The following is a 14,398-nucleotide window of genomic DNA, read 5'->3' on the forward strand; positions in this document are numbered from 1 at the left end:
GTAGTTGAGTAGCTGTGAGAAGATCGCTGTGAGAAATGGATGTTATTTTCAAGGGCAGGTTTTTATAATGTCAACAAATGGATACCAGTGGCCTCCTTTTTCTTTCTTCTTAGCTAGCCCTCTGCCTGCTTCCTAAGTTACTAATCAGTGAATGATTAAGGTAGAAGGGGAGGAGTTGGGAGGGAGGATATGACAACAAAGCAGGTACTGTTACTACAGAAGTGAGAGGAAATCAACACAGCCAAAAGCCTTCATACAATGTTGCTTTGAAAGGTTGGGAGCGACCTGCAGTGATAAAAAGGAGTGAGACTGAAACTTGGAGTAATAGTTAAGCTGAAAGTAGAACAGGGGACTGGAAGGCATTTGTTACAATCCAAATACGTTATATACCTATCTCATTTAGTCCTTAGGGCAAAACAGTCGGTTCAGTGACAAACTAAAATAGTTTTTCATTCCTGCTAGAAGAAATACTATAAAGGAAGATGGGAAAACTAGCTAAAAAATGAAGTAAGAGATCTAAACTTCACCTTATCTTAACATCTTCAGTGGGGTTTATTGGTGTATTTGTTATTATTTAAAAGGGGATCAAGGAGTAGTTTTAAATACTGTACTATTCAGAATAACTAAGGAAAATGATTAAGCCCTGGCAGGGTGGCTTGGTTGGTTAGAGCATTGTCCCAACGCCAGTATTGTGGGTTGAACACCAGTCAGGGCACATACAAGAAGCAACCAATGACTGCATAAATAAGTGGAACAAATCTCTCTCTCCTTCCCTCCCTCCCTCCCTCCCTCCCTCCCTCCCTCCCTCCCTCCCTTTCTCTCCCCCCTTCTTTTGCTCTAGAATCAATAAATTAATTTTAAAAAATTTTAGAAGAAAATGATTAAAAGAGTACTGTAACAGCAGTATTGAAATAAATCTTTTTTAAAAAGCTAATGCTGCTCTAGCTGGTTTGGCTTGGTGGATAGAGCATCGGCATGTGGACTGAAGGGTCCCCGGTTCAGTTCCAGTCAAGGGCATATGCCTGGGTTGTGGGCTTAATCCCCAGTAGGGGGCATGCAGGAGGCAGCTGATCAATGATTCTCTCTCATTGATGTTTCTATCTCTCTCTCCCTCTCCATTCCTCTCTGAAATCAATAAAAAAATATTTTTTAAAAAAACTAATGCTGCAAACTCAACAAACCATACAACTGTTTAAATTTTTTCCTGTTTACACATACATATTTTTACCTATTGCAATAACAATATGGTTTACTTTTCAATTAATGAATTTTAAACATTTTCCTTTGTTACTTTTTTGCAAGGGCTTCAGGGAATAGATAGATTTTTTTCGGGGTGGGGGCGGTGAATAGACTTTTAAAATAGAAATCAAGTTAGTGTTTGATTTATAGAATTTTATGACTGATTGAATGGATAATTGTAAAATTTGAGTTGGGAACCATTTTGTGAAACATTCAGGCAATAAACAAAAGGCAGGAAATTACATTCCTTCTTCCAGTAGCATTCCCTAATTAATTGGTTTACAGTTTTGTGGCCATTTTTCTAGAGATTGGGAATGGATCTTGTTAGAACCTGTGATAAAATGCCATGAGCAAATAAATCATAAACATATCCTGTTGAGTAATTTTAAAAGACACACATTTATTTACATCTAAAATACTTGCAAATTCTTGTTTTAATTTTTGATAAATGATAGTAGTGAGTGAAACTGTGCTACCTCACCACTGTAACTACTTCATAGATAAAACTGTAAAGTGCCTGTCTACAAAAAGACAATAAATATTTTTGAATAAATGAATGAAATATTCACTGAGGTTTTCTGTTCATGTAGAATAAAGTAAATTTAAAAAATAATTATTGACTTGACAGAGAAACATTAATTTCTTGTTCCACTTATTTACCAGGTGTACCGGTTAATAATATGAATTTTGTAATCAAAGAAAACACGATAATTTTAAGAGAAACATCAAAAGTGCTTTATTCAAAGTACCAGTATGTATTCTTTGGTTGATTTGTGTATGTGCCCTGACCAGGGATTGAACCCACAACATTGGCATATCGGGACAACACTCTAACCAATTGAGCTACCTGGCCAGGGGAAATTATTGAAGTTACTAAATAGTTGAAAGTTTTCCAGATAGCCAAACTATCTCTACTGCTAATAATACTTTGTAATATGCTAAGTATCTTATTACTGGATGCATTTAAGATGTTGTGTGGACACCATTCAGTGATGCCTGTATTAGGTATGAATATCTATATATAAAAGGCTAATAAGCTAAGTGTCTGACTGTCCGACCAGTCGCTATGATGCACATTGACCATCAGGGGCAGACGCTCAACGCGGGAGCTGCCGTGATGCACACTGGCCATTTACAGAGAAACGGCAGCGCGGACAAAGCAACACTCGGCTTCCCCCAAGTGGGACACAGGCCCCACCACCCCGGAGCGACACCCCACCAAATTGCAGCCAACGCTGCCAAGACCCCATGGCGCAAAGTGTGGCCCACAGCCCAGCCCAGCCTGGAAACAGTGGCTGTGGGCGCTGGGTAATGAGGGTAATGACGTCATGTAGCAACACCCGGCTTTCTCTCCCTAGCGACTAGCCCAGGAACACGAGTTGCTTTATAGCCAGGTGCAAACATTTACAGTTTAACCAAATGTCTGTGAAGCATTTTCCTGTGCCTCATCTCATTTGATCCTCACAGAAGTCCTGGAGTAGGTAGATAGGAGACTTGGTGGAATCCTATCTTCTTTTCATTAGCCGGAAAACGGAGATTTAGAAAGTTTAGAAACTTGACCCGATTGAAAAGAAGTAAGAAATGGTGGACCTTGAAAATGACTTCAGGTTTTTCTCACTGCGCAGAATATAGCCAAACACTGTTACAGTTAAATATTTCACCCTTTGTTCTCCCTGTGTGATCTACAATAATAATCTGCTTCGTGTTGATATTTACTGCTGTGTTGCTGACAATTACCTGAAAGAGAAGTTGGGGTGCTTCACTGGGCTGGAAAATTTTAGCTAAATCAGAAAGCAGGTCTAATTAAGCAAGTTTATCTATATGTATAAAGCTCTTGCTGGCACCAGTCGCACACGTGTGTTTCTATCTGTCATTGTCGATTGTGAATTTGGTTGACACTTCTGTTATAGAGAAAGGGTGAATAGCGATATTAAAATATTTCTTCTAATTAATTTTCTTTCAATGTGCATGAATTAGTGCACTGGTCCTCTAGTAGGTTTATAATGGGTGGTAGTTATTAAAAATATCAACCAAAACAGTAAGTAAATACTTCTTTGTTCCTTCTATATCATTAGATAATCATTAAACCAGGAAATGTTTAAGATCAGAGGTGTTTTTTTTTGTATGTTTGTTTGTTTTTTAGTTTATCTCTGTTGTTGAGAGTATTACAGATGTCCCCATTTGTCCCCCGTTACCTGCCTTCCCCTGGCTCCGAGAGAGCATTATTTCCCAAAGTGTGTCTCATGGAACACTATCCTGTGAGACACTCTGAGAAAAAGATTCCTGGATCATATTCATTCATACTCAGATTCTCCATACTAAGTTCTTTCTCAGATGTGTGTGTGTGTGTGTGTGTGTGTGTGTGTGTGTGTGTATGACATATTAATATATTGGTAGTACTAAGAAGTTCCAGTGTAAAGAAACCTATTTTGGTGCTTGGTTTAACACTTAATGTTCCAAGTGTATTTGATGAAGATACCCCCTTTTTCAGGCATACCTATTACTCTATAAAACCAATGTTTCATAGAAGTAGTATTTTATAGCAGCGATTTTCAACCAGTGTGCTGCACGAATTTTTAAAATGTTCAATACCTGACTATTTATTTAGGGGCACTGACCTTGTTTCCCTTAGATTGTCAACAACAATAAAATGACAACAGCCAACACAACAATAGCCATCCAGTGTGAATGAATCAAAATTACACCTTTTTTGTCAGATTGGTAAAAGTATAATTTTTGGTGTGATGTAGAATTTTCGTAATTCATGTGTGCCATGAGAGGAAAAAGGTTGAAAAATCACTGTTCTAGGGAACAGAACTCATTTTATCAGTGATCTAGAGACAAATAAGAATCTCAAGGAGCATCTGTCCTAGGTAGTTCCTCCAACTATACATGGTCCAGAGATTCTCTGGACTAGGGAGTGACCATAGTCTTCGAGCCAACCACCTGAATTCCGTGTTCTCTCCCTCCCTCCCCTCCACCTGTTTTCTCTGCCAGAGCACAGCATCCTAGCTCGACTGACTCTCTCCTCTACCCCTGTCCTGACTTCCAAAGCAATGGGACCTATGTAGTCCGGCAGCAGGGTTTTTTGTTTTTGTTTTCTTATTGAGCACTTAATGCGAGTCAGCTCTTAGGCTAGGCACTGGGGATATAGCAGTGAACCAAACAGACATGATATTATTATGGGGTTCTCTCTCCTCTGTGCTTCACCAGGAGGGACAACCCAAAATTCTTATGTCCCAAAGCTTAATAGCACTCAGAGCTCTCTAGGTCCAGGGTTTGGGGTTTGGAAGCACCTCAGGACCCTTTAGGTTAGTGCTCAAAAAGGAAGTCTGACAGAGAACACAAAGACTTCTGTTATGGGCTGTAGAGGGGGAAGAAGCAGAAGTAACGGGAATCAAACCATTATTTTCAGTGTATGAGCAAGATAATTAAACTAGGTATCTTAGCAAGGAAAACGTAACATTGATGCTAAATAGGAATATTGGAGAACTTTTAGACAGAGAACAAATAGAGCCAAGAATTGGTTTGACTAGGTTAAAGAGCAATATTTATTACAATCATTTGCATGAGTTGTTTTTATTAATCCTCTCCTGAGGATATTTTTCCATTGATTTTTTAGAGAGAGTGAAAGACAGAGAGAAATATTGATGTGAGAGAAACTCGTTGATTGGTTGCCTCCTGCACGCCCCTGACTAGGGCCCTGGCCCGGGAGGATCCTACAACCCAGGCATGTGCCCTTGACCAGAATTGAACCCAGGACCCTTTGGTCCACAGGCTGACACTCTATCCACTGAGCCAAACTGGCTAGGACCGAATTGTTTAAGTATATAGTGGCACTTGGTGTGTTCAACACTCACGATTTGTTGCTTGCATTGGCAAGGTCATCAGTTAATTGATAACTAATTTTTTGAGCTTGAAAGAACCTTGTAAAGATTATATTGCCAAAACCGGTTTGGCTCAGTGGATAGAGCGTCAGCCTGCAGACTGAAGGGTCCCAGGTTCGATTCCAGTCAAGGGCATGTACCTTGGTTGTGGGCACATCCCCAGTGGGGGGTGTGCAGGAGGCAGCTGATCGATGTTTCTCTCTCATTGATGTTTCTAACTCTCTATTCCTCTCCCTTCCTCTCTGTAAAAAATCAATAAAATATATTAAAAAAAAAAAGATTATATGGCATAGCCTGCTCACAATCTAAAAATTTAGAGGGAGAAGCTTAGGACTTCTGGAAGTAGTAACATTATTAGGCTTTCGCTTTGGATTTTTCTCATATCCTTTTGAAAATATGTGCTTCAGTCTATGCTGCTATTATATTTATAGAATTTTGTTAAGTGTTCAAGAAGGTGTCGATTCAGAAGGAATTGAGGAATTTAAAAAATATATGTTCTTGATACAGAACCTTTGAGGAAGATGCAAATGTGTTTTGAATGTTTAATTTACTTAGATTTAAAAATACATATCTTCAAGCAAAGTTGCCATGACAACCTTTCTTAATGTGTGTATACATTTTATGTCTGTCTCAGGTTTTCATCTTTCCCAATACATGGTTTAATCACAAGAATTGGGCACTGTGGCATATTTCTGTCTGCATGGTGCCCTGTTGGAATTATATAATTTTGGAAAATGCAAATCAAGCAATAGGGCAATTCTATAGCACAGTGATTCCAACAAGATAAATGTCAACTTGTCTCTCCATGATCAGAGACTGATCTGGTTTCAAATCCAAGATGAAATTTTAGATAGAAGTAGAACCATGAGTTTGTTCTGAGTTTGTTTTTTTCTTATTCAGAGGACTTATAGGAGGGTCCTAGGAAATTTGGGAAATTCTGGATTAAATCTCTTAGCCCCAAAACTGATCCAGCCTCCCTGGGATCATCTAATACACTAAAAATCTCATCGTAGACCCCTTTTCACTGAGGGAACTCTTACTTTCCTGTATTTTAATCTTAATTGCTGAAGATTTTTCTGCTGGAAGGTAAAATGGTATTTTCCCCTGACATACCATCATAAAATCCTATGAAATATTTCAGTGATATGAGTCATTCACTTATTCATCTGGGTAGACATTTAGATAATAGAAGTAGCTAACAGAAGTCTGTGAGAAATATATTGTTAATTCCTGTGGAGGAGGAAGGAAGAAATCCTACTGATGTATTTTTAAGTGTAGTTAAATTCAGCGTTCCCTGCCATTTTAAAATATCAAAATTATTCTGTTTTGCTCCTTTCTTTCCAAGAGGCTACATAAAATTCCTTTGACAAAGAGAATAATCTTTTTTTTTCTGTTAACTTCTTTTACATTTCGTTTTATGAACACAGCAAAGAATAGCCTTATTCTTATCAACCTTGTACTTACTACACAAGTAAAACTTATTACCATGCACTATGGTGTTTAGTTAGCAATCTTGTCCAAGTGTAACCTTTTTGCAGTATTACTGAAACTGACAAGAAACAGATGGTTATAAAAAAGGTGGCAGCTGTGGAAATTATACATGCTGTAGGTAAGTTAGTGTTCAGCATTCAAGTTCTAATGGTATTTATGTACAATCAGAAAAACTGGTACGTTCCAAACTCTTTGCAATTCATAATAAGTAAAAGAAAAGTTTGCTTGCTCTAATATGTTTTATTTGCTTGATTATTCTTAAGTGTCTTATTCCCTGAAGCAAGTTTATGTGCTATTTAAGTCACTACTACCCCATTCCATCACTGCTGCTCTCTAATGAATCTCTGGAGAGTGACCCTACAGCTTTCATTTTTAAACAAAACCAGATAAGCAACAACAAGCCAAGGCTGACCTCGGGAGGGACCAGCTGCACTGACTAATGACCCAGCCCTGGTGCCTACCAAGCCGTGGGTGGAAACCCAGACCCTGGGAGGACACCGGGAAAGCTGCTGCATATTCTGCTGAGATCTTCCCCTGGGTCCCCCCTAAAACCTTCTCCCTCAAAACCCTCCCGAAGGGTTTGCACGCTCTCTCTCCTGGGAGCAGTCCTGCCTTTCCCTTCCCCCTCCCTCTCCCCAGACATGGGGCCTTGACCTTGGTCACGTATAAGCTCTAAGGGCCCTTCCTTTGCCTCTATAATTTATCTCCTAAGCCCGTTTCTTCTATGAATTTCTTCCTCTACGACTCTGTGACTTTATAAATGTTCTTTTATGGCTCTAAAATGTTCCCTATTTAGATTCAAATACTGAGGCTGCTGACCCCAGGCCTGGTCTGACCCCACTAGACTAACACCTGGTGCCCTTCTCAAGGCCCCCCAACAAATCAAGGAAGGAACGTGGAGAGAACCGGAGAAATGACAGGAGAAGCTGTCAGAGAGGAAGCCAGTGAGAGAGGGCAAGCACAGAAGGCTGAGGTCAGGGGACGGGCAAACAGCTTCAGCGACAGAGCGCGAAAAACGCTGGAGTGCAGGACATTTGGGATCAGGAAACTGGGATGTGGTGATGCATCCCGAAGAGGACAGATGAGGTCAAAGATGAAGAGAAAAATGTAGTCAGGCGGCGCTTAAAGCTGCATGCAGTTTTGTGGGCTCACATCCCGCAGGCCAATGACCGCGGCTGTCGGCGCCCGGCTGAGGGTCAGCGCAGCGTCGCGGAGGCCGCGGCGGGAAGGCTGCGGGCCCGGGTCAGCGTTCACGCCGGACCAACAAAGGCCGCCGGGGCATCTCCGAGCCACGCAACCTGCGGGGGCCCAAGGGTTAACCGCGCTCGACTCCCGCCAGCATCCCGGCCCCCACTCGGTCGTCGCTAGGAGACGCCGGAAGTGGGGGAGGGGCGAGGTGGGAAATCCTTGCCCGGCGGAGGGAGGAGCGCGCGTGCGCGCGCCCGGCCGGCAGTCGCCCGGGTGACCGTCCTCGGAGTCCGTGGGCTCGCGGCTCGCGCCCCGCCCCCGTCCCTGCTGCCCCCTCCCCTGTCGCTCCCGCCGGGTGTCCTCGCTCCTCCCCAGCTGCCGCCCCGGCCGCCGCTCCTTCCCTCCCAGGCTTGGGCTTCCCGGGCGCTGCGGCCGCCGCTGCCTCCGCGGTCTGCACGAGGAGGAGGAGGATGTGAAGATGGCGGAGCTGCAGATGCTGCTGGAAGAAGAAATCCCGGGGGGCCGCCGGGCCCTCTTCGACAGTTACACGAACCTGGAGCGGGTGGCCGACTACTGCGAGAACAACTACATCCAGGTGAGAGGCGCTCCGGCCCGGGCACGCGGGCCTCGCGGGGGTGGGCGGCGCGGGGGCCCAGGCTGGGGGCCCCGGGACTGGGGGCGCAGGGCGCTCGGGGCCGAGGCCGGGCGGGGACGCGGCCCAGCTGAGCCCGCGATGGGGTGGGGGAGGGTGGCAGCTGGGGCTGGGGGACGGGTGAGAATCCTCCGGTTGGAGGAAAGTGTCGCTTTAAAACACGTTTAAAAGCCACGAATTAGGGGTGTGTGGTGTCCCCGCCTCTTCGCTTCTCTGCCCTCGGTCGCCCCCGCACTCGGTGCCAGTCAGTGTTCTGGGTGGCGGAGGAAGGAGGCGGACTGTGGCCTTTTCTGTTTGACAGAATCATGCTCCCCTATGTGGCAGGGGTGTCGGGGGATTGATGGGTCACCCCCAAGTTCTGGAGGATTTTTTAAAAGGAGCTATGCTGTTGCCAAGTGAAGTGCCTCCGTTTCCTATTGATGTGAATGCCTCAAGAGACTGTCTCTGTGTGTGTGTGTGTGTGTGTGTGTGTGTGTGTGTGTGTGTGTGTGTGTGTGTTTGGGGGGTGCTTGTGTTTTAGCTTCTCGTCGCGCATGCAGAGAAGAGCAGTTGTCTCTTGTTGGAAGTTCCTGCGGCTTTCCTCCCCGCGGAGAACGCCCAGCTGCAGCATAATCTCCCCCTGCCCCCACCCCGTTAGAATAGGTAATTGATGTTCCTGTGGGAAAGGAATTGTGACTATTTCTCGGAGCGCATTAGGAAATGATCTTCATGGTTTAATTTCCCCCGTGATGGTTGCTTTGGCATAGGGACCCACAGCGGTAGCGCTGTGTATACGGGCATGGAGGCCAGGGCTATGGGGTGAGATGAGATTCAGCTGCGTCTGGGTGAAGGAAAAGATTCTGTGGATTAAAAAAAAAATCCTTTCAAAATTATTTGAAAGAATAGGTTAAAAGGCACAGTTTGAAAATTCAGCATCTTTTGTTTTCTTGATGGCTGCTTCTGAATCACAGGTTCTACCTCCATTTTCCCCCCTTCCCACTTAAATTCACGTGGGATAAAGGTGGAAATGGAAGAAGTGTGTTAAATTGTTCCTACACTAGGGTCTTTTCTTCCCTGCCCACATCTCCATTTCTCCAAGCGTCCTTTTTAACATCAGATATTGGGAAGCATTCTCAAGTCTTAGTTTGAATTTTTAAAAAGGTGTTAAAATGTATAGGTTCATAAATTTTGTAAGGACCACGTGGTTAACCAAGGACGGTATTGTGAGATTTTACCTGCTATGCACTGAACTCTGTTATCTTGTAGGGAATATTTTTTATTGCAGAATGAACCAGGCACAATCCAAGCTCTTTTCTCCAAAGAGGCAGCTGAAAGTATGGCTAGTGCTCTGACCCAAGAACCTTTCTTGGGTTAGAGATTCATACAAAAAATACAGCTGTCCCTGTCTGTAGGGTGCTTTTCTGATACTGAGTGGGGTAGGAGAGATTCAAAGTTCAGTTGCTCAATTTTCCACTAAATGTAGTCAAAAGTGTTCTATGGCCTGGCCCTGTCTCAAGGGTTGATATGCATCTGGTGTCTGCAGAATTTCATAGTGCAGTTAGTAGGAGAAGCTGCTCTGTGAGCTAATGAATACTGTATGCGGCGTCAGCTTATACTCTCCCTTGGACTTCAGGTGGGAAGGATTGGAAGAAGCTGTGCTATCTCCGGGGCTTCACATTCCCCAGGAGAGGCTACTGGAAAGAGTTAAAAGTCAGAGAGAAATTGAGGGTGGGCAACTGTGTGTGCTGCGCTAAATTATCAGTGAGTGAAGAGAAGAAACAGATTGTCTCTCTTTGGAAGATAATTTTTATTGTGATTTCAAGGTATAGTTCCTCTTAGGTTACAGTTGTTACATAAAGGTGAAAGTACCTGGATTAATAAAGCTGAGAGGTTAAAGAGATCAGTGACGGTTGTCTTTTTATACCTACACACTCTGTCTCAGCATTGGGACTCAAAATTTAGTGGTGGCATTTTGAAATTCAAAGTATAAATATTGATTAATAGGAGTGGATTTGGATTTTAAAATATTCAATTTAGCATCTAAAAAAGATTTTACATTTTTACCTTAGATTATCCTCTGTTGTAGGGTCCAGTGGGTATATTATTGGTGTTCTTTCCAGATGACAGCTCTTACGTGAACTGTTTGTAGTAAAGTTGATAAACAGGACATGATGATAGTGATTTGTGCTGACCTAGCTGCACAGTTGGCCGGCTCTCCTTGCAATCCAAAGAATTGACCAGCAGGGGTTTTGATGCTGCCTCTGACCCTGCAATAGATGGAAGTTAATTGGTAGGATCAGTGACCCAAGTGGTTAATTTAGCCTTATTATAGCATCATGCCCTAACCACCAGTTTAAGTTAAGTAACCCGACACTGATTTTATTTTGTGGAAATGTAATTTTTGCTTGTAAAGCAGAAAAAGGACAGATCTGTTGATCATATGTAACAAAAGGTAAGGTTTTTTTGCTCAGTGTTCTTAACACATTGCGGGCGGATCACGAGCATTCTCGTGTTTTCATATTACACAGTGTTTTACATAAATGTTAAAGGCACACCTTAAAATTAAATACCCATTGCATTTTAAAGTTATTTATTACATGTTCTTACAAGCTAATATCTTTTTAAAGTATGATACTTTGTAAAACGTTTTTTGTACTTGTTCAGTAGAAACTTACCTGGCCACTGGGTAAAGCTAGCAATAAAACTCCTGGTGCACAATGTGTGAAGTAGCTGGTTTTATGCAAAGGGGTATCCAAACTTTAAGAAAAATAAGAATGTTCTAAATGTGCATTATATTGTGTGAAATTGACAAAGGAGGGAAATGATTGTGCAGTCTTTCTGAAAACCATTGTACTCTTTAAATTGTTTCTGTGTTATAAAAATATCCTTCAGATATATTATCAGCATTAGAAGTGAACAGATATTGTCTGTATGAACACACAACATCGACAGGTAAAGCAGAGCAGGATTGTAAGTAGTAGTTGTCCATGTTACTAATGCGGTTAACAGAAACTTAAAAATCATCTGTAGTAAAATTTTAGATTTTTGTTTTATTCAATCTCTAGAAAAATTTTTTCTAAAATGTGATGTTAGAAAGTTATGACTACAGTTTGCTGATATTTACCCGATTATAAAAAAGAACTTAGTAATCGTTAAAGATTTTTTTTTGAGATACATGTAAGACCAATGTTTCTTTTCTTCATTTATTAATGTAAACATCTATGCCTAATCTAGGAAGTGTCCAGAAATTTAAAAAACCACACATTTTTGATTAACTTGGAATCTACAGCTTTACAAATAGAAGAATTTTGTTTTTTAATTTATTTATTGTTTCTTAGGGAGAGAGAGAAACATCGATTCAAACATCCATTCGTTGTTCCACTTACTTATGCATTCCTTGGCTGATTCTTATGCCCTGTCTGGGGATCCAATCTACAACCTTGCAAATCTGGATGACACTGACCAACTGAGCTACCCACTAGCAGTGGTCGGCAAACTCATTAGTCAACAGAGCCAATATCAACAGTACAACGACTGAAATTTCTTTTGAGAGCCAAATTTTTTAAACTTAAACTTCTTCTAACGCCACTTCTTCAAAATAGACTCGCCCAGGCCGTGGTATTTTGTGGAAGAGCCACACTCAAGGGGCCAAAGAGCCGCATGTGGCTCGCGAGCTGCCAGTTTGCCAACCACAGCACTAGGGTGAAGAATTTTTTATTTGCTTTAATGTTTTGGTAGACGAAATAAATGTATAGTTGTTACTTTCCTTAATTAAGTCTGAAAAATCATCTTGTTTGTATTTACATTTTTTCCTATTTTTAGATAAAAGAAAGTTACTGATTTTTGTGAGTGATAATTCACATATATAGTAAAATTCCATTGCTCGTTATTTGGATATGGAGCAAAATTATCCAATAACATGGATTTGTTCAGAACAGAAATTACCTTAATATTTTATCTGAATTATTTCTCTTGAATACCAGGAGAACTATCATTAATGGCTTTCTTTTTTTTTCTTTTTATCAACAAAGATAGTCCAGAATTCATTAAAAATTGCATTGAAAGGTTTATAAGGACATAATAGAGTCATGGCTTATTCCCAGCTAGTTTCATAAAAATGTAATCACTGAAATTAAGATTTAAAATTCTTATTTAATAGCCATAGAATACATGCGCATTGCTGAAAGATTATTAGAAAATACAAAGAAACTTAAAGTTGTTTAATAATTTTGATTATATATCTGGTATTTATACTTTCAAACCTTTTTGATATATACAACATACAGTACATCCCTTTTTTATTAACTTTTTTGAGAGAGAGAGAGAGAGAGAGAGAGAGAGAGAGAGGAGATCCAGACATTGATTTGTTGTTCCACTTATTTATGCTTTCATTGGTTGATTTTTGTATGTGCCCTGCCTGGGAATTGAACCCTCAACCTTGGTGCATCAGGATGATGCTCTAACCAACTGAGCTACTGGCCAGGGCTAAAAATCTAAACCAGATCATGTCTTCTGTTCGAAACACTCAAAGACTTCATATTGCCTACAGGCTGCAAGTGATCTAGATTCTCCTTCTTTCCTCTCCCATACTCACTCTACTGCAGCCACTTTAACCTTTTTTTCTTGAACATACCAGGCATACTTCTGCCTCAGGACCTTGTTACTTGGCATTGACTATGCCTTCTGCCAGAAGTGCTCATTCCCAGACAGTAGTTGTATGACGGGATCTTTCACCCCCTTCAGGCTTTTTCTCAAATGTCACCGTCTCGATGACCCCTTTTTGATCTGTGTAAAATAACAACATACTCCTGCCCTTGGTTCACTCTCTTCTTTGCTTGTGCTTTTATTTAACATGACATTTATTTCTGTGCCTATCTCCTTCCCCTGGTATATGAGCTCCACGAGGGCAGGGAGTTTTTGTCTCTTCATTGCTAGTACCTGGAACAGTGCCTGGGACAAAACAGGCATTCAGTAAATATTTGTTAAATGAATAAATTAGGTACATTTTAGTAAACAGTAGAAAATATCTATTTGAAAACCATGAGGTAGTTTTCCAAACTTGAGGAGTTTGTAGATTTATGTACAGGTAAATGAAGTAGTTCAGTGCTTTTCATTTGTTCAGTATATTTAATGTAGATGCTACTGACAATTGACAGTACTGTTTCACACATGGCAGATCCGTTACTTTCACTTAGGGCAGCATGCTCATCGATGGCCTGAGCTGATCTACAGCTTCTTAGGAAGTGAGCAAGGGAGATTTCCTTTTTACAAAATCCGGTGAGAGCTCTTCCGGGGATGGTGTCTTCAGGCATTCACAGTGGTCCAGCATTTGACATATCGTCCAAGGCTGTCCTACAGTACAACCTCTAACAAAAACTAGGCTGTCCTGAAACCCTGGTTAATAGAATTGTTTACCTTTATACCGGGAAGGTTGGGAGAGCACCAAAATCTGCATGGGGCCTGTGCCCAGGCTGAATTCAAGGACTTCCTGCTGTGAGACCTGAAGTTCTAAAGCAGTTGTCTAAAATGAAAAAAAAACAAAACAAACCATGTCAGCAGGCCTATGGTGGATCCACTGTGCTAAATGTGTCTGTGACAGGATCAGGCATGCTTTCCGCATTGAGGGGCAGAAAATTGTTGAAAGTATGGAAGGCACAAGCACAGAGTCAGAAAGCTAAATTTATAAAAAATGAGGCTCTTTTGAGGAAAAAACAAAACAAAACCCAGTATACTCAAGCCTACCTTTGACTCTGCTAAACTAAAATTCTGTTCAAATGGGAATAGTGTTCTTTTTTTTCCTGTGTCCCCTGTGTTTCGTTGAGTAAAACGATTGAATTTATGACACAGCATTTAAAAGTTTTTATTATATATATTTTGCTTGCTCAAATATTTTTTGAATGAGTATTTGTCTCTGCTAGGAAATAAGTGATAAGTAATTAACTCATGGGTTTGACAGTCTAGT

At 41.4% G+C, this 14,398-nt stretch overlaps 1 protein-coding gene across 37 annotated transcripts in view; it reads left to right on the forward strand.

The window, feature by feature from the left end:
- Window positions 1-8,026: 8,026 nt before the first annotated feature.
- Window positions 8,027-14,398, forward strand: part of ABI2 (abl interactor 2) — a 68,173-nt gene continuing 61,801 nt past the window's right edge. For 27 of the 37 annotated variants that reach the window (XM_080669765.1, XM_080669766.1, XM_080669767.1 and 24 more), the window contains exon 1: window positions 8,146-8,400. In XM_080669765.1, coding sequence (XP_080525891.1) covers window positions 8,284-8,400 — 117 coding nt within the window. In that variant the 5' untranslated portion in view covers window positions 8,146-8,283. Of the gene's footprint in view, window positions 8,401-14,398 lie in introns of all 37 variants that reach the window. The other 10 variants (XM_080669746.1, XM_080669755.1, XM_080669759.1 and 7 more) reach the window with 6 other exon arrangements.

Source organism: Plecotus auritus, assembly GCF_963455305.1.
Source record: "Plecotus auritus genome assembly, chromosome: 5".
NCBI lineage: Eukaryota > Metazoa > Chordata > Mammalia > Chiroptera > Vespertilionidae > Plecotus > Plecotus auritus.